This window comes from Microplitis demolitor, chromosome 9 (assembly GCF_026212275.2).
Source record: "Microplitis demolitor isolate Queensland-Clemson2020A chromosome 9, iyMicDemo2.1a, whole genome shotgun sequence".
Taxonomy (NCBI): domain Eukaryota; kingdom Metazoa; phylum Arthropoda; class Insecta; order Hymenoptera; family Braconidae; genus Microplitis; species Microplitis demolitor.
The window spans coordinates 17,614,380-17,637,022 of record NC_068553.1 but is presented as its reverse complement, the minus strand read 5'-3'; the positions used below and the strand labels follow the sequence as shown (position 1 = coordinate 17,637,022).

Below are 22,643 nucleotides of genomic sequence, written 5' to 3'. Positions count from 1 at the left end.
AGTGTACTCTGTTAACTTAAATCTCTTATCTTAAGGAGTTGCTTTAGATTTTTTATTTTCTTTTGAATCTTCTCTTTAAATCTACATAACACATTACTTTTAATTTATTGCGTTAATTCTTATATACTTGTCACCAAATTTGTTTTATATAAATATTCGTTTTTTTTATTTTTTTTTTTTATTTATGAATCATGAGTACAATTTGTAAGTTTTGATAAATTGTTTTATTTAAATTTCGTTGATGATTTGAATGGAAATTGTTTATTAAAATTTTTTATAGGTAATTTTGAAAAATTTTTTTTTGTGGAAATTGATAATTATAAATTTTATGACTGTTTTTTATGTGAAAAAACTGATATATTTATAAATGAGGATTTTTATGGGTAATTTTGATGGAAAAATATCAATAGAAATTATCTGTTAAAATTTTTATGTGAAAAACTGATAAAATTATAAATGAGAATTTTTATGGGTAATTTTGATGGAAAAATATCAATAGAAATTATCAGTTAAAATTTTTATGTGAAAAACTGATAAAATTATAAATGAGAATTTTTGTGGGTAATTTTGATAAATGAAATTTTTATGGGTAATTTTGATGGAAAAATATCAATAGAAATTATCAGTTGAAGTTTTTATGTGAAAAACTGATAAAATTATAAATGAGAATTTTTATGGGTAATTTTGATGGAAAAATATCAATAGAAATTATCAGTTAAAATTTTTATGTGAAAAACTGATAAAATTATAAATGAGAATTTTTATGGGTAATTTTGATAAATGGAATTTTTATGGGTAATTTTGATGGAAAAATATCAATAGAAATTATCAGTTAAAATTTTTATGTGAAAAACTGATAAAATTATAAATGAGAATTTTTGTGGGTAATTTTGATAAATGAAATTTTTATGGGTAATTTTGATGGAAAAATATCAATAGAAATTATCAGTTGAAATTTTTATGTGAAAAACTGATAAAATTATAAATGAGAATTTTTATGGGTAATTTTGATAAATGGAATTTTTATGGGTAATTTTGACGGAAAAAAAATCAATAGAAATTATCAGTTGAAATTTTTATGTGAAATACTGATAAAATTATAAATGAGGATTTTTATGGGTAATTTTGATAAATAAAATTTTATGGGTAATTTTGACAGAAAAATATCAATTGAATTTTTTACGACTGATTTTTATATTAAATACTTTAATAAAATTATCGATAAGGATTTTTATGGAAAATTTCAATACAAATAACTTTATGGGTAATTTTGACAAAAAAAATATCAATAGAAATTATCAATTAAAATGTTTATGATAGGTTTTTATATTAAAAATATTAATTAAAATTATTAATGGTAATTTTTATGGCTAATTTTAAAAAACTACTAAACTCGTCATAAAAAAAGTATCAAAGGGTTAAAGAACTCATAGAAGGAATTCCGTTTAAGAATCCATTTTCATTTTCTTCTTACCATTTTTTATATATTTTTTTTTTCCACTCTGCTACTTTACCATTATTTTTGTTTCATTGTTCCGACAGTCTATTCAACAAAGTGCTCTACTTTTTTATCCATCACTTAAAAGCCTTTAATGACAATACACAATACTAAAACTTTTTTCATACTAAATCTCAATCTTTTAAAAAACTTTTCTTTACTTCTCCATTTTTATTTTTATATTTACCCTCTTAAATTTTAAATTTAAATTCTCATCTAACACCATTAACACCACCACCAATAACAATAACAATAATAATAATTGTAATTATAATAATAAAATCAATAGAGTTGATAAAATCGATTTATTGACGTTCAATGACCGCAGCTACCATTTGCAATCGCATTTGCTCCAGAGTCCATTTACCTTTCTTCAATAAATACCTGCTTCTTAAACCAATATTTTTTCATTATATTTTCATTTTACACTTACCAACATTACCTTCAATAAATTTTAATCACGCATATCCAATAAATTATACAATCAATAATAATATCGTACGATCCATAAAAAAAAAAATTTTATTTCATTTTATTCATTCATTTAAAAAGCTACTTATAATAATTACCCCTTTCAGTAAACAAGTATTTTAATAAAAAATTGCTAATTTAAATTTTAACAACTAATTTTTAAAAAAAAAAAAATTTCAATTAAAATATTTATGGGTAATTTAACGAAAATGGAATTTAAATTTTCATAGGTATTGATTTGATTAATATTCCTATGGGTAATTTTTATAAATAATATTAATTTGAATTTTTTGTGGGTAATTTTGACAAAAAATATTTTAAAGAATATATTGAATGAGTATTTTTATGGGTATTTTTAAAATTGAAATTTTTATGGATCATTTTGAGTAAAACTATTGAATTGAAATTTTTATGGGTATTTTTAAAATTTAAGTTTTTATGAGGCATTTTTATAAAAAATATTAAATTAAAATTTTTATGGGTAATTTTGAGTAAAAATATTGAATTGAAATTTTTATGGGTAATTTTGAGTAAAAATATAGAATTGAAATTTTTATGGATTATTTTGAGTAAAACTATTGAATTGAAATTTTTATGGGTCATTTTGAGTAAAACTATTGAATTGAAATTTTTATGGGTCATTTTGAGTAAAACAATTGAATTGAAATTTTTATGGGTATTTTTAAAATTGAAATTTTTATGGGTCATTTTTATAAAAAATATTGAATTGAAATTTTTATGGGTATCTTTACTAATAACATTTTCATCGATAATTTTAATAAAAATATTGAATTCAAATTTTTCAATATAATTTTTTTAAAAACAAAATTTTGATGATAAATGTAGCAATTAAATATTTTGATACATTTCAATGATAAATATAACATATATATTTAGCAACTGTACTCCATAGATCTCAATCTCGATTATCCAATAAATTATACAACAGACAATAATACACCACTCAAAACATTTAATTACATTTTATTCATTCATTCAAATAAATAAATATAAAAAATGTAATTATACTTTAATACCATATACAATAACCCCTTTAAGTTATTTCTTTTTTTTTTCTTATAAATCATTAACAATTCGGTAGTAACACAAAAGAATTTTATTAACCAACCAGACGCTCGTATTTTTCCCCCTTTTAATACAACCGGAAACACCAATAATACATACGACAGATCCTCGTAAAACTCATATATATATATATTCATCAGTTAAAAACGTGCTTGGCAACGAATAATCACCGACTTTTCGAGGTCGTACGCGCGAAAGCGTAACGGAACGTGACCTTTTGAACTTTCAAAGATGTTTAGAATTTTTTTTACATAACAAAATTTAAAAAAAAGAAAAAAAAAACTAAATTACTTCAATTACTCCCTTACAACTTTCTTTTTACCCCGCAAAAATAAGAAAAAACTTAAATTCTCCAAAATTGATTTCCAATGAAAATAAAAATAAAAAAAAATCAGATGAATATTTGCGGGGGCACTACTGTCAGGTAGATTCGAAAGTCGATTCGAATTCTCCTTTTCTCGAGTAGGTGCACACCTCCAAGCTCTTGATCTCTCGCCTTTCTTATAAAATTTATTTAAAGTTATTTTTATCCTCATCCTCACACTTACACCTCAACTTCTTCTTCTTTTTTTCATTTTTTTTTTAAAACTGTAATATAAAAGTAATACATTACACGAACCGATCGAAAACACTTTACGTATATAGTGATAAACTAATGTCTTGTGGTTTTATCGATGCTGTTTTTTACTTTTTTTTTTTTACGCGGCCCTTTTGTGGTTTTGCTTTCCAATCTTTCAATATAATATACATTGCAATCATTACATGTAAAAACAATTTTTTTTTTTTTTTTTTTATTAAAATAATATTACATGTTATTATTTTGTACTCACCCACTTGCATTTCGTTCGCAAGTTCGAGAAATAACTTTATTACTTTTTTTTTTTTTTTTTTTTTTTTTTTTTTTAATTTACTTTTTTAATTTCTTCTCATTGTCGGTAATAAATCCATTGTGATTTCGTTACAAGGACAACAAATATATATATCAGAGTTACTTTCACATATGTTTCTTGTGTACATAATTTTGAATAGAATAGAATTAAATAGAGTTTAGCTGAATAGAAAATAAAAAGAAAATGAAAAAAAAAATATATATATATATATAAATAATGTCTAATTACATAAAGATATAATTATGTTTAATTTAACATGCTTTACTTATATTTTATATTAAACAAAGCAATGTATTTGAGTTTTAATCTTAGTAAGTTTCATCAAATTAGAAAAAAAGAAGTGACTGAATCATATTAGATTTTTTTTGTGATTAAAATTTTTTAGTTAATATTTTCCCAGATAAATTTTTCAATCATGACTTGAAATATTTTTCTTACTCATCATCGTCATTATTGTTTATTAGGATTGTTATTATTGTTGGAGTATGTTCATTGACCGTAGTCATTTTTATTTTCATTATATCATATGAGATTTTTTTTTAATGAATGTTTTGTCACGGTCTGATGCCGCACAGCAGGCGATTTAATGTACTTTGTTGCACTTAAATGTATGTGGGAAATCGGGGTGAAATGGGTGAGCATTCTTTTTTTAACTGGGTAAAATAGGCCGGAAATTGTGCAGTGAAAATAGAGCGAATTCGCTAAAAATCTTTAGCGCGGGAATTTTTAAATTTGAATTTTTTTAAATTAAGATATGGGTACATTTTTATTAACAAGTACAAGTTTTTTGAAATTATTTACTGAAATAGAATTATTTTCAAAAATTAAACAAAAGCCCGCGAAAAAAAATTGAGCGCGGGAATTTTTAAATTTGAATTTTTAAAAATTAAAATATGTGTACATTTTTATCAGTAATCACAAATTTTTTGAAATGATGGACTGAAATGGAATTATTTTTAAAAATGAAATAAAAGCCCGCGAAAAAAAATTTTACGCGGGAATTTTTAAATTTGAATTTTAAAAAACTTTAAAACACGAAATTAAAGTCAATCAATAACTTTCTCAATATCCTCAACTGAAAAACGAAAAAATTACTAATGTTAATTTTGAATGGGGCAAAATGGGCCGTATAAACATTAAAATATTCAGAAAAAAATAAATTTAATAAATTTTACCATAAAAAATTTATGACAATCATTAATTGTATGAAATTTTACATCACTAGGCTACAATAGGCCGTATAAATATTTTGATAAACAAAATAATAAAAAGATTATTTGATAAAAAAATAAAATAATAATGATAGGACTGATAAAGTGATGGTAAAATATAAAATAATAAATAACAATAAAAAATAATGATAAGTACTTGATGATCATGACTTCATGACAAAGTCGTGGGAACGACACGGTTTTACCAGTAAACCTTGAAATTCCTTAACGTGTATAAATTAAACTGGTAGTTGTAATAAATATGCATAATGCGTGTGTAGTACACAGGCCAGTTGTAACCCTAGGGTAGAAAATTTTCACGAGCGCGCTGGTTATGCTCTTATGTTATATTACTATATCATCACTGTTACTGTAATACTGTTTTGCTGTATATATATATCTATATAGAAGTATATGTGTTCAGTCATATTGCACTATAGACTATAGAGTGTACGGTAACTCTTAATTTAACATAAGTACGCCTTGACCGTGCAATTTAAACCCCGAGCTATCAACCTGCTCAAGACTACACTAGACTCAGTGGCTCCGATATTTGCGGGACTTTTGAATCGCAATAAATTATTATTTTAAATTCAAAATTTTTTCCCGCTTTATTTCGTTGGCGGATTTAAAATTATTTATCTAAGGATTGAAATAGTGTCTCGTTTAGGTGATTTAACTTGTCCTTTATGGTTTCGGTTTGTACGAGTAACGACTTGCGATACGTGACCTTACTGCTTATTATCAAATGCCCAATGTACTAATAGGGAGATTCAAAGATTCCGGGTTGGGTTGTATCATCGTATCGTTAACATTGGCTTGGAATACGAATTACTTTGTTTAGTTTATCGTGTATCTTACCAAGCCAGACTTAACTATAAATAATGGATTTTATTATATATATTTATATCGTTATGCGGGTTTTTTTAAATTTATTTTGGGAAATATTTTTTAGCGAAATTTAAATAAATTAAATTATTTAAATTTGAAATATTAATAAATTTTTTTTTTACCTACTTTATAAAATTCAAATCCTTGGTAGTTTTAAGAATTTTTTTTAAAATAAAAATTTACATAAATAAATAAATTTTTTTGTAGTGTAAAATTTTACGGCTCATTCTATCCCATTGAAATTTTTTTTATATGAAATAATTAATGAAAAATTTTGACTCCATTTTTGAAAAAGTTCAAATTCTAGTAAATTGTTAAAAATTGAAATTTTTATGGGTAATTTTTATAAAAATACGGAATTGAAATTTTTATGGGTAATTTTGAAAAAAAATATTGAATTAAAATGTTTATGGGTAATTTTTATAAAAATATGGAATTTAAATTTTTATGGGTAATTTTGATAAAAATATTGAATTAAAATGTTTATGGGTAATTTTTATAAAAATATGGAATTGAAATTTTTATGGGTAATTTCGAATAAAAATATTGAATTGAAATTTTTATGGGTAATTTCGAATAAAAATATTGAATTAAAATGTTTATGGGTAATTTTTATAAAAATATGGTATTGAAATTTTTATGAGCCATTTTTATAAAAAATATTGAATTGAAATTTTTATGGGTAATTTTGAATAAAAATATTGAATTAAAATGTTTATGGGTAATTTTTATAAAAAATATGGAATTGAATTTTTTATGAGCCATTTTTATAAAAAATATTAAATTGAAATTTTTATGGGTAATTTTGAATAAAAATATTGAATTAAAATGTTTATGGGTAATTTTTATAAAAATATAGAATTGAAATTTTTATGAGTTATTTTTATAAAAAATACTGAACTTAAATTTTTATGAGTAATTTAAAAAATAAAAATTCGCACAAAGTCATAGATAAAAAATTTTACGGTCCATTTTACCCCACAATCAAAATTTTATTTATAAAAAAAAATAATCACATAAAAACTGATTTATTTTTTCATACAAAAATAGAAATTTACATTCGGTGATAATTGTAAATTTTAAATTTCCCGCAAAAAATTTTAAATTTCCCGCCAAAAATTAAAAAATCCTTAAATTGAAAAATATGAATATTCCTTACTAAAATTTACATATCATATTTAAAAATAACTCATAATAAATTATTATCATTATCATTACGTAGTAAAAAGTAAAAGCGAATGGCATATTTCATGGACGGGTAATCGATTCACTGAGCAGATATTAGTTTTCCGTATTTTTATTCACTCAATAAAAAAAAAACCGATTAATAAAATAAAAAATAAAAGTTCCGACATAACTTCCGACATTTGTTATTTCGGTTCCTCGTTTTCTCATATAGGATTAGATCAAATGTCGACTGTCCAGTGTCCAGTCAATACAACACGTTCGCGTTATGTTACATATAAAAATGACCGAGACAAGACACTTACATTATATTTCATATATATTTATATATATAAAATATACCAATACCAATATCAATACAGATCTATACTGACACATTAATTCACACGTGCACACATGAGTACACATATGTACACATGGCGGCTTGTACTTTCGCGATTAAAAGCGTAACTAGTATGAGGCTTACGTATATCTCGCAATGGCTAGTCGGCTTAAACAAACTGGAAAGTTCATTTCCTTTCGTAGCAGCAATGCGTATACTACATATACAGAATTTACTTTTTTTTTTTTTTTAAATTTATTTATTTACTGACTTACTCGCTCATTATTATCATTTATTATTTAATATCCTCAAGGGACTTGTAATTCAATTTAAAATATTTACAATTTCATTCCAAGAGATTCGATATTTATCAGATCTCTATTAAGATACTGATAATAATTTAAAAAAAAAAAAAAAAAATTAAGTTCCGCGTTTATTAATTTTTAAATTTTCACTCATACAGAAAGAAAAAAATTTTTGAATTTTTTTTTTTTTATGATAAATTATAAAAAAAAAAATATTTGAAAAAATTGGACCTTTAGTTTTTTGAATTTTCTAAATGTGCATTTTTTTATTTTTCATTTTTTTTTAATCGATTCGCTGAAAAAAAAATTCAAAAATTTTAAACTTCAAGATCATATAAAATTTCTTGTCAAATTAAAATTTTTGGCGCTAAAATTTTTTTTTGTGTACTTGGACTTATATTTTATATTCATATTAAATTTTTGTTAAATATATGTATTTTTTTTTTGTTACAGCCACAAAATTTGGTATTGACTGGAGAATTTCCAGATTGTGATGTTAAATTATGTGACTTTGGAATTTCGAGATACATAAGTCAAGGTGCTGACATACGTGAAATTTTGGGCACGCCCGATTATGTTGGTAAGAAAAAAAAATATATGAGTTTAGTGTTTATATTTTATATTTATGTTTGAATGAACGCATGCATGACAAGAGAGTTATATAGTATAGTATAACAGAGAACATAATATAATTGGCCGGGGTTACAGACGCATTGTCCGGTCAATTTAATCGCTATCACTTTTCACAGCTTCAATAAGACCGAGACCTTATGACACCATCTTGTGTGTTCATGTTATATTTATTGTTATTATTTACGATTCATTTAAATTGACAAGAAAATATAACAGACATTTTATATTTATTGCTTGGATATTCATTTATTTATTAATTACAAATTAATTAGTTAGTTACGTGTAGAAATTTTGAATATTTAGTCGACAGGGTCAAGAATCAAATTTAACTCCGGACTAAAAAATTTAAATTTTTTTACAGAGTCAAACTTGACCGCTAAAAATTCAAATTGCCTTTTTTTTAATATTTTATTTAAAATGTCAAATTTTATTCAAAGCTTCATGCCCGGAGTTAAATTTAACTCCGGTCCCAAATTTAACTCTGGAGTTAATTTTTTTTAATCAATTAAAAATTTTGTATTATAAAATTTAATTTAAATTTAAATTCCGAAATTAATTTTAAATTTTGCCGCCGAATTTAACTCCCACTAAAATTTAAATTTCTATTTAAATATTTTATTACAAATGTCAAAATTTTTTAAATTCGTTTTCGGAGTTAAATTTAGCTCCAGTCATAAGAAGTTAACTCCGGAGTCATATTTAACTCCGGGTCAAATTTAACTCTGGAATTAATTTTTTCAAAATCAATTACAAATTTTGTATTATAAAATTTAACTTAAATTTCAATTCCGGAGTTAATTTAAAATTTTTCCGTCAAATTTAACTCCAACTAAAATTAAAATTTTTATTCAAATATTTTATTACAAATGTCAAAATTTTGAAGATTCATTTCCGAAGTTAAATATAACTCCAGTCAAAAAAAGTTAACTCCGGAGTTAACTTTTAAAAATTAACTGGATTTACATTTGAAATTTTAAGTTAATTTAAAATATAACAGTAAAAATAAAACAAATAATTAATAAAAAAATTAAAATTTTCAGCCCCAGAAGTTCTAAATTATGAACCAATAAGTCTCGCAACAGATATGTGGTCCGTGGGAGTCCTTCTTTATGTTCTACTGACAGGATGCTCGCCATTTGGTGGAGACACGAAGCAGGAAACGTTCTGTAACATCAGTCGTTGCCGTCTAGACTTCCCGGATGATCTCTTTGAGGATGTATCCGAAGAAGCACGTGATCTCATGCGTAAACTTATGGTTAAAGATCCAAGGTAAATTATCTTATCAACCTCCATCCTCCACCACACATTCAACATTTATCACTAAACCCAAACACTCCACAAACAATTACCCGCACTTTAATTAACATTAAATTATTTTACAATTTTGAATTCAAATTCAAATTTAAATTTAAATTTAAATTTACCGCTAAAAATTTTATAAATTAATTTTATTTAAAACTAACGGAAAATTTTATACTAAGTAATTTCAAAAATTTATATACACATAATTATAAATTAAAAAAAAAATTAATTAACAATTAAATATTATTTAACCGGTTATTAAAATTCTTTAAGACTAGTTTTTTTTTTATTGAATTTATTATTTTAAATATACGTCTAATGTCAACTATTAAATATACCGTTTGACATTAATATAAATATAGTATATATATATATATATATATATATATATATATATATATATATATATATATATATATATATATATATATATATATATAGTAACTTTTAACGCGACATAATAAATATCAATAAAAAAAAACTGGGAGTTGTCGCACTTGCTAAGATATTTTATCTCTAGACATCAGTAACGGAACAAATTGCATAATAATTATTAAAATTTTATGTATATATATATATATATATATATAGATATATATACATATATAGGGAAAAAAAGTAGATTATGGTCATAACTTTAGCGGAAATGAATTTCTGCGGTGGATTACTCCGGTGATAAGAGTAAAAGAGATAGGAAATGGGGAAATGTAAATAAAAAGAGCGCGAGTTTAAATGATAGTTTTGTATACGTAAAATGTGATAAGTTATTTCCTTCCAGCTGTCATTGTACTACGCGTGATAAGACATGAGTATCTATGCAAGTGTTCCTTCCGTTTTAAATATCTTATGCTCAATCACCAACTTATTTTTTTTTTGTTTATGGAAATTTTTTTGTCATTCGGATGTCAATTGATGAAAATTATTAATTTTAATATTTATATATATAAATATATATAAAAAAAAAAAAATTATTGAGGAAAAAAATTTTCTTGACTCAAAAAGAATTCTTCAAATTTTTTTGTCATTTGGATGTCAATTGATGGAAATTATTAATTTTAATATTTATATATATGAATATATATATAAAAAAAAAAAAGTTATTGAGGAAAAAAATTTTCTTGACTCAAAAAGAATTTTCCAAAACTTTTTTTTTATTCGGATGTCAATTGACAAAAATAAAAATTTTTATTTACTAAAAAAAATTCCTGACATTAATTTCTACAAAAAAAAAAAATTACTTAAATAATTTTTTTTTATTTTTCAGCCAACGACTAACAGTAACAGAATGTCTACAGCACCCTTGGTTCAGTTTATCATCAGCACCAGAGTCACCTCTATCACCATCACCATCATCATCATCATCATCACGTTCGTCATCAAAAACTTGCCAAGAACCAAAACTTCCACCAGCAGATCATCCACGAACATCAACCCCCGAGCCATCAGCTCCAACCCCCCCTGAGTCAAAACCAAAATCATCAAATCAAAAAATTCCATCATCAACTGAAAAAATAACAAAGCACGAAAAAATGTATCCAGAAATGACAGCAATTCGCATCGGATTGAGTCCAGATCGTCGCGATACCTTCAAGAAAAACATGGATTCGCTCGCGCAGAAATTTTCCGGTGAGATTGTGATCATCGAGTCATCACCGTCTCTGAGCATGAGCTCGCAGCAAAGACGCGCCATGGGAAATCACACAATGCCAGCTGGCGACGTCTTCAAATGCACTCCAGTTTTCATTCTCGGCGAAGAGCAGCAGTGCAGTGACAGCGGAAGTGACACAGTCTCTGAAATTTCTACTGACAGTTCAAGCGACCGGTCAAGTATTTACTCCGACGACTCTCTGGATTTCATTTTATACGGAAAGAGTCAGGGTCGCGCGAGTTTTCCCTTCGCCGGGACAGAAACCGACCGCTGGGACCGTCATCACACCAGAGTTTGGCCCCGCGAGTGCAACGGAGTAGTCAGCAAAGCTCTCAGCAGATTTACAACCGAGCCATCTGGATCAATTTCAAATTCCAAGGCCCGGGTCCCGCCATCAAGTCGCGCCAAGACTGGACTCGAGGCTCTCCGCGAACGCGGGGGCAATTTGGTCGTCATCAGAGAGCCAGTGCGCGCTGGAAGATACACGAGATACAGCGAAGTCCAGTGCGAGTCTGTCCAGGCGCGCATCCGACGTTTTCAAGTACAAGGCGGATCTTAAATACCAATTCAAATTTATTTTAAATATGTCAGATATTTGTAAATAAATTATTGATTAATTAGTAATTAATTAAGGGAGCCTTTGTAAATAATTATTGAATGAGTTTTGAATTCCTGCTGGACGAGAAATTTTTTTTTTTTTTGTAAATATTTGTCTCGGAAATTAGGCATTGTGATGAGTGAATGCATTAGAGAGAAAGACTATTATTATTATTATTGATAAAAGTTATTGGATAATGAGTAATTAGTTAATGAACGAGAGAGTGATAATGGACAATGTCCTCTGCCTATATTTATAGACTGACTGACCGTCCCTCGCATCATTTATCAATTAGAAATAATTATACAGTTCAATTATTTGATAAGAAAATGTTCTTTTGATTTTTTTTTTTTTTTTTTTTTTTTTTTTTTTTTTTTTAAATAAAATTTCAATGTAGAAATTTTTTTGGTTAATTTGTATGAAAATTGTAAAAAAAATTTGATTGGATTTTTATTGAAGGAAAGAGAATTTATAATTTGGTTTTTTTAAGAGGTAAATTTAAAAAATATTTTTATGACTGAAAATTAATAGATTTATTGAGTGGTTATATTTTGTTTTGTAGGAATTTAATAGCTTTGTTTTTAAAGTTATTTTTATGGTCTGAGTCATCAATTGGAAATAAAAATTGTTGTGATATTTATTCAATTTAATTACTTTGTATTTATGAATTTTTTTTTTTTTTTTTAACAGAAAGTTGTAGAAAATTTTTAAAAAATTTATTTTTAAATTCTATTTTTTTTTTCAGTCGTAAAAAAAATTTAATTATTTTTTACATTTAAATTTCCTGTTTAAATTAAAATTTTAAAAATTATTTTTCTTTTAAATGTCAAATTTTCTGAAAAAAAAAAAATGAAAATTCATATATGTATATATATGTATATATAATTTTTTTTTTTTAAGGAAATTGTAGAAAATTAAAAAAAAAAATTCAAATTTTTTTAATAAAAAAAAAAAAGTTTATTGTAATTGATTAAATTTAAAAATTCTTTTTTTTTTGTCATAAAAAAAAAATTAATTATTTTTCAAATTTCAATTTCTTGTTTCAATTAAAATTAATAAAATTTTTTTTTTTTTACTTGGAAACTTTTTTTAAAATTCAAATTTTTTTACAAAAAAAATAAAAAATTATTATCTCATATATATATATATATATATATATATATATATATATATATATATATATATATATTTTCTTTTTTTTTTTAAGGAAATTGTAGAAAATAAAAAAAAATACATAAATTTTCTAATAAAAAAAAAAAAGAAAAATAAAAATCTATAACCTCATATATATAAATATATAAAAAAAAAATTTAAAAGAACATTTGTCTTAAAAATAATTAAAAATTTCTGTACAATTAAAAAAAAAAAAAAAAAATCCTGTACGAGTACCGTCAAGTGTTCGTTTTAATAAACGCCATATAACTAAAAATTTATTCTTAATTAAAAAAAAATTAATTAAAGAATAAATTTTGTTTTAGGTGCCTTGTAAATTTATTAAAACACTTTCACCCTTCGCACAATTTTATTTAAAAAACCGTAGCTTCGACTTAATGTTTAAACTAGTGCCTATTTCGTCTACAATTTTATTAAAAAAAATAAATTATTAATCATAAGTGATCTTCTGTGTTGATCAACCAATAATGTAATTTGATTCCTTATAGAAGTTGTGCCTTAAGCAATTAATATTAAAAAAAAAAAAAAAAAAAATGCAATGAGATCAAAATTAAGAGTCTAGATTTGATTTTAGACATCTTTAATTATTTTTGACATTTTATTAAATTAACTCTCGTTCTATTTAACAAAAAAAAACATTATACTTTTTATCAAAAGATATGTAAATAATTTATTTTATTTTTTAAATTTGAATCGTGGACAAACTTGCTATGAAGTTATTAAATTATTATTATTAATTAAAATATTATTATTATATTGTAAATTATTAATTATTAAATAATAAGTAATTGGTATATATTCTGCATTCAAAGAATTTTATGTATACATATATATATAATTTATATTGATACATAATTTCAAGTGAATGCAACTTAAATTATTTGATGGTGGTGGTAATGTCATATAGAATTTTTTTTATAAATTTGTTTTTTTTTTTTTTGTAATTATAATTTTTTTTTTTCAATAATTCATATATATGAATTATTGATATATACATATATATATAAAAAGGGCGGCAGAGTTCGAGTGACGAGAAGAGTACATACATATATTTATATATTATATATATTTTATGTATATATATATATATACGGAAAAATTTTTTTTTGGCGCGAAAAAGATTTGAATTTTGAATTGAAAAAAAAAATTTTTTTTGTATATATTTATATATATAAATATATACAGGGTGATTGGTTTAGTGAATAAACAGGAGTAATAAATGAACGTTATTTAATTTTGAATTTTAATTGCAATTAAAAAAAAAAAATTAATTGCTGATTAATTAAAAATTAAAAATTTGGATTTTAATTTTAGTCTGGCAGACATCAGTAAAATTTAATTATTAATAATTAAAAAAATAAAATTTAAAAAAAATGGGCATTTAGAAAATTTTAAAATTAATAAGTGCATTTTTTCAAAATTTAATTTTTTTAATTAGTAATAATTTTAAATTCACCTGACGTCTGCTGCATCTACTCATTAATTTTTCATGATTGAAGTTAGCAGACGTCTGATAACTTTTGAATTTTTGAATAACAAATTTAAAAAAAAAAAATATTTTGAAAAATTGCACTTATAGTTTTTTTAATTTTCTACATGTGCATTTTTTTATTTTATTTTTTTTTTTAATTTATTTGCTGAAAAACAAAATCCAAAATTTTTGGTTGCTTAATAACTTTTGAATCATTAATTTTTTTACATTTAAATTCATTAGCTCAGTCACTCTGTATACATATGTATATTTATATAGATATATATGTATATGTATAATAAAAAAATATGTTTTTTTTTTAAATTGTAAATGCTAGTCATAATTATTTTTGGCTCTTCATCATATTTGATCTCATCTGCTGCTCAAAAATATAAATTAATTATTAATTATTAATTATTATTATTTGATTAAATATATAAATCGATCTACGAATACTCAAATGTAATTTGTCATATTTTTTCATTTAATAAAAATAATTATTTAATTTCATTAATTACGCAGGATTATTATTATTATTAATATTTTTATTTTAATTGTAAAAATAAATGTGATTTTTAAAAAATCTAGTAATTAATTCAAATAATTCATTTTCATAAAACGGTTCACTTTTTTTTACGCACATGCTAAAAATTATTTATTGCAATCGAATCATATCTAAATTAATTAACAATAAATTAAATTTTCTAAAAAAAGTAAAAATTAAAAATCGATTTTTCAAAAATAAAAAAAAAATTTATATCATTTTTGTACTACAAAATTTATATTTATTTATTAAATTATTGTACTGTGAAAAATTATATTATTACCGTTAATTAATTAGTTAACTGATTAATTAAAAAAAAAAAAAAAAATTATATCAAAACAAATAAAAATTTACCTTATAAGTAAATTTACTGTACTGTAAATATTTAATTGTATTAATTTTACTACCGAGATACAAATAAATTAAATAGATAAACAAAAAGGTGTTTCATATATTTATTTATTTATTTTTATATAAATTTTGTTGTTTCGCCTTAAAAATAAAAGAATTACTCACCTGTAAAATAATTGAATTTTACCCTTTATACGCATGTACTCGTTAATTCTATAAATAAAACATACCAATGACACTACTGTACACTAGATCGCAGGTGATACGATGAATCACACACTGAGCAATGATGCCTTTTGTGTTTTTATTTTATTTCGAAACAGAGTTTAAATAAAAACACAATTGCGAATATAATAATTCAACGATTCAGTCTCATATATTCAAGAAATATTCACATCATATGACATACGCGCTCCTATGTAGTCATTTTTTAATTTTAGAAGCAGATATTAGCGTATATGATCATATATGATGTTAAATATATGATGTTATATATGATCATATATATTGTATATTTAGAATTGATAAAAATCTGTACAAATATACTCAGATATGATCGGTAGTCATATATGACTATATATGATCATCCTGATCATATATATATGGTCATATATTCAGATATTATCCCGCTTGTAATATATGATCAATATATGATGTTATACGATAAATTATTCCTTTATATGACTCCTATATGAATCAGATATAATTATATGATCATATATGATGTTAAATGTAGTCTTATATGATCATATATAATATATTTGAAATTGATAAGAATCTGTAAAAAACACTTAGATATGATCGATAACTACATATGATTATATATGAACATTCTGATCACATATATACGATCATATATATCAGATATAATAATATATAATTGTATGATTGATATATGAGCCATAAGAGAATAGTACATCATATACAATCATATATGATCAAATATATTCAGATGTTAATTTAACATGATCAGATAGGTTCATATATGATCATACCTGAACCAGATCACTTCCAAATACATATCTAACACAAATGATCATATATGAACATATGTCATATATGTTCATATATGAACAGATATTAATATACGTGACCAGATATTATCATAAATTTTTATTATTGCTCATATATAATCAGATATAATCATATATGTTCACATGTATCATATATGATCAGATATATCACATATGATCAGATATATCATATATGATCAGATATATCACATATGATCAGATATATCATATATGACCTTATATGATCATAGATGATCAGAAAAAAACAATTGTTCATATTTAATCAGATCTGAGTATTCATATATGATCATATATTGTTTTTTTTTCTGGAATCAAAATTTTCTATTCAATTTTATCCTAAAAAATAATAAACTACAGGGAGTAAAAATAAAAATAAAAATTTATTTGAATAATTTTATTACTCCATTAACAATTTAATACACCATTAAATTTATTAACGTCGTTATTATTAAAATAATAAATTTAAATTATAATACAGAGTAATTACAATAAATTTAAAATCCATTATTATTATTAATTCTTATAAAATTCAAATTTTATTTCAAATTTATAATAAGTAATAAATTGCCGATACCAAATAGAGAGTAAATAATTTATTTAATAATCTGCATTAAGGCGCCAGCATTTAATAATTGTCTTTTTTTATCAAATACTAGTTTTTAACTTTAACTTTAAGATCATAAAGTTATAATAATAAGAGAAAAATAAAGTACGCGGTGATTGAAGATAATTACAGAGGAATATCCATCAATGCCTTTGATCGGTTAATAATCTTTACAGTCACGTTCTCTAACAGCTTTTAAATAAAACTTTTATTGCGAACCTGTACTCCGTCTCAGTGTCATCTTTTTTTAAATTCACACGTCGAAATTTGTTACACGATCGTGTTGAGAATTTTTTATTATTTCTATTGAAAATAAATAAAAACCAGCCACTAAGGATTTTTTAAATAAATAGTTTTAGATAATTGTTTACCTTGAGCAGTACTCGAACTCGTAACACGTGGACAATTTTTTTTTTTTTTATTATTTATAGTTTAATTAAAGTTAGTCATTCATTTTTATAAAAGCATTATAATTAAATAATTATTAATTTTTATTGTTACGGTTACGGACAGTCTTTAATAAAAGATTTTAAATTATTGAGAATTAGTCTATTAATTTAATATTATTTATTATTATAAGTGTGGGTGTCAAGGATTATTGTAATGAATTATTTATTGATGGAAATTGTTTTAGATTTTTTAAATATATTTTATTTATTTAATTATTACTGTAAAAAATTTTTCGCGGTAATTTTTAAAAGTTTGTAATTTGTTTGCTGCATTAGCCTATGGCTTGTGAAACTAATGCGCAATAGGTATGCGCAGATATATTTTTTAAAAATAATTTATTCAATCAATTATTTGTATCTGAAAAAATATATAAAAATATATATATTAGTAATTTGTTTGCTGCATTAGCTTATGGCTCGTGTAACTAATGCGCAATAAATATGCGCAGATATATTTTTTGAAAATAATTTATTTAATCAATTATTTGTATCTGAAAAAATATATAAAAGTATATATATTAGTAATTTGTTTGCTGCATTAGCCTATGGCTTGTGAAACTAATGCGCAGTTTGTATGCGCAGATAATTTTTTTAAAAATAATTTATTTAAGAGATTAGTTGTATTTAGAAAATTTATATAAATATATAAATATATATATATATATATATATCTATATATCGGTTATTTGTTTGCTGCACTGACCTAATGCTTGTAAAACTAATGCGCAGTAAATTATCTGCGCATACTAATCTGCGCATTTGTTTCACGAGCCTTAGGTTAGTGCAGCAAACCAAGTTTGGTATATATATATATATATATATATATATATATAAATGATAAAAATATAAGACACTTTTAAAATATTATATAAATAAATAATATTTAAAAAGAAATTATACTTACCACGAAAATGAAGCCATGTTTGCTCCAGTCGCCTTAGGCTCACGGAAACAATCTCATAAAAAAACTGTTCCTTGATAATAAATAAAATTCCCAGCGTAATAAAATCGTTAAACTAACGATTGTAAATAAAGTAATAAATAATAATAACAATTAATTTTATTTTCCATAAAATAGTGTTTTCTATATGCGTGTCTGATATCATTAAAAGTATGAGACTTCCGATAAGATAATATATATGAAATAAAATAAAAATGCTAATAAAAACGAACGGTTTATATTTTAAAAATAATTAAATACGTCAATGTCAAAGCCACGAATAATATTATTTTATCTAAATCTATTCATAAAATACAAATTATACCTCTAGGTCTAGCTCTAGGTCTCGTTAAGTGTTACAGTACGTTAATGTCAAGGATAAATGGTTATAAAAAAATAAAAAAACGTAGGATGTCTGTTACTCAATCAAATTACACAAATGTTTCATTGTAATTCTCTCAGATAATAATAATAATATCAATATTGATAATAATAATAATAATACTCCACAAAAAATTTACAGTGACCGCGGATTAAATTTGAATTTAATTCGGAGTTAATTCAAAATTTTTCATTTACTCCAAAGGGAAATTTATTTTAATACCAAAATTACGGGCCAGAGTAAATACTGATTCGAATAGAATTCAAATTACCCGCCAAAAAAAAAAAACCCTCCGTATCCAAAGTAGATTCGAATTCAAATAATTCAAATTTCCCGCCAAAAAAAATCTCCGTATCCGAATCAAATTTGAATTCAAATTACCCGCCAAAAAAAAAATCTCCGTATTCAAAGTAAATTCAAATTTAAATAAAATTCAAATTACCCGCCAAAAAAAAATCTCCATACGCGGAGTAATTTTTTTTCCAATAAAATTTTAAGTGACAGAGTGAATTCGAATTTAAATAAAATTCATTTTTACTCCGAATTAACTCAGAATTTTCGTTCCAACGTTCCAATAAAAATAATAATAATAATCTACACGTGTATGCTAAGCCCTGTTACAGGGAATAATAATAAAGATTATAATAAAAATAAAAACTAGTCAAAGCTAATATTTGATCGTAAAAAAAAATGTTTTCTAATATATATGGGAAAAAATATACATATATATAGCATGGGTTAATGGCCTAACATAATATAAGAAGTTGTTATATTATGAGCTAAAGTAGATTTGAGGTTCTCTTTGACCTCGGGTGAACGTCGTTTAATAGCCGGCATAAATTTAAAATAAATCATTCATTTACGACACCCGTCTATATATTATCCGTCCGTGGATATACATACGGTTTATTTATTATGTTTATTATAATAACATCGGATAAATAATTTAACCACCTTATGCCGATTGGAATCAGTCCCGGTGATTGCTTTGCTCGATTCCTGTTCATTTACAGTCGACACGGAAGATCCGGATAAAAGTAATAATAATAATAATGATAATGATAATGATAATAAAATCCATTTGCACATTTAAATTGTCTCCGTGTAGCGTTACATGAAAGAAGGTACTGCGAAGGTGGAGGAATTAAGAAAGCTGTGGATGTAAGGTCACTAAGTGAAAATAAAAAAATTCACCTCAAATAAAAATAAAAAGGAAGACGGCTTGCAAAATAGTTTCGAAGGCCGGTCATCGTCTTTTGTAGTACTGTATCAAGGACACAGATACACGAATGCTATTTTTAATCATTTCTTTTTTATTAACAATTATTTTGCTCTATTACTTTTTACTTTTTTTCGGGAACTTACGAATTTTATGGATATCTCATAAAATATATGAGATAAATATACGTTATATATGGTCTTTGGAAAGGAAATTTGATTTCCCATAATTTTGGTCTCTATACAAAAAATCGTAAAATCAACTGTTTAAAAGTTAGCGCTCTTTAAAAAATTTGATCAACGTTTTTGGCCAAGTCTACTAGATTTTTAAACTTAAAATGCCTGTAACTTCAAAACTATTGAGTTTATGATAATTTTTAAAGAGACCAAAGTTGTAGGAAATTTAATTTCCTACAAAAAAGGTCCTTATAAATTTTCTTGTAAACCCAATTTTTCATGAGTTATCTTCACTTAAGCAATTGAATCTTTTTAACCCGCCATTTTTTCTAAAATTCAAATGACGCCAACTTTTGAAATATCAGTCCTATGAAATTTTTCATAGAGACCAAAGTTATAGAGAATTTAATTTCCTACAAAAAAGGTCCTTATAAATTTTCTTGTAAACCCAATTTTTCATGAGTTATCTTCACTTAAGCAATTGAATTTTTTTAACCCGCCATTTTTTAAAAAATTCAAATGGCGCCAAATTTAAATATCAGTCCTACGAAATTTTTTATAGAAACCAAAGTTGTAGGAAATTAAATTTCCGATCCAACCACTATATATGATGTATATTTATCTTTAATTACTTGCAATATAATCAAAAAAAAATTTCCATTTTAATTTGAATTCTTACAAATAAAAATAAATTTTTAATATAAAAAATTAGTACTCAGTATTTCTTGTTATTGAGTAAAATGCCGACAGAAGTTTCCATCGATAAGAAAAAAAATAAAATACAAATTAGTTCTTAGCATAAATTTTATGATCCGTATTAATGTACAATAAAAATCATTCAATTAAATTCATTGAATGGTTCGTCATTATTATTATTATTATAATTATTGATATCAGCGCATACGTAAATACATTTCCCAGAAATGATAGAATCGCGGATGGAAATATTCCAGCACAACGTACTCGTAACAAGAGATTCAATAGCACGTTAAATACATTCATTAACATATTAACGCATTTTACAATCGCACAATTTACTCGCTTATCGTTTCCCTACAACACAATATATATTAAAGGCCCATAAAATCAGATGGAATGAATCGAATAATATAAATAAATATACTTTTATTTCACGATTCGAGACGTCGCTTTGTTTACTTGGCGCCAAAGAAACACTTTCTTTGTTCCATTCGTCTCCATTCAAATTTTTACCATTATAAAGACAATATATATTTTTTTTTCATTAAATAATTAACAATTTATACTATTCATTATATATTTATTTATACTGTTGATGTTCAATTAAATAAATTAATTTTTTTTTATTTTAAAGACAAATTTAATTTTTTCATTCTAATTATAGACATATATATACATATATATATATATATATATATATATATATATATATATACATATATATGAGGAGAGGGGGGAATTGTTACCACAATTTTATATATATATGAATTTTAGCCCAAATTATTTGAATTATTATCGAAAATAAATATTTTAAAAATTGGCGCGAACTAAAAAAATTTTAAAAATTTAAATTAATGAAAATAGCAACAAAAGTTTTTTTTATTACTACTACTATTGTTTATTAAAAAAAAAATTAATTAGTGATAAAAATAAAATATTAATTAAAATTATAATTTTTGAAATTTTAAAATTCCCGCCTTTAATATTTTTTTTTATTCCATTTGAATTCGAATTCTATCTGCTATTAAAATTTTCTAGTGACATAAATTTTCAAAACTACATATACATATATATGTATATATTTTCAAATATTAAATAAAAATTTCGATTACTATTTTATTTAAAAAATTTCAAATTCAAAATTTAAAATAAAAATTCAATTTTTTACTTTAAATTCCAAAAAATTGATAACTGCCATTAAAAAAAATATATATATATATACATAAATACATATATACATCAAAATAAATTTCAAATTCGAAAAATTGATAACCAACATAATAAAAAATATATATATATATATATATATATATATATATATATATATATATATATACAAAAAAATTTGTACTCCAAGTTAATAAGACCCTAATAAAAAAATTTCAATTTTTTATATCAAACTGAAAAATTAGATCTGTTCTAAAAAAAAATGTCCATATAAAAAATGAGTCTAATAATAAAAATCTCATGTGTAAATATCGTGACTGTATACCACCTACGTCACAACACCGACTAGAACTTGTAGTTGGCAGCCTTATGTACCTGCTCTCCTGGGATTCAA

General features: G+C 23.6%; 1 protein-coding gene across 2 annotated transcripts in view; it reads left to right on the top strand.

Moving 5' to 3' along the window:
* The window catches only part of LOC103578532 (serine/threonine-protein kinase 17B), an 80,435-nt gene extending 68,027 nt beyond the window's left edge, over nt 1-12,408 (top strand). For both annotated transcript variants that reach the window (XM_014443784.2, XM_014443785.2), the window contains 3 exons: nt 8,313-8,439; nt 9,533-9,761; nt 11,059-12,408. In XM_014443784.2, coding sequence (XP_014299270.1) covers nt 8,313-8,439; nt 9,533-9,761; nt 11,059-12,001 — 1,299 coding nt within the window. In that variant the 3' untranslated portion in view covers nt 12,002-12,408. The remainder of the gene's footprint in view (nt 1-8,312; nt 8,440-9,532; nt 9,762-11,058) is intronic.
* Nucleotides 12,409-22,643: the final 10,235 nt, after the last annotated feature.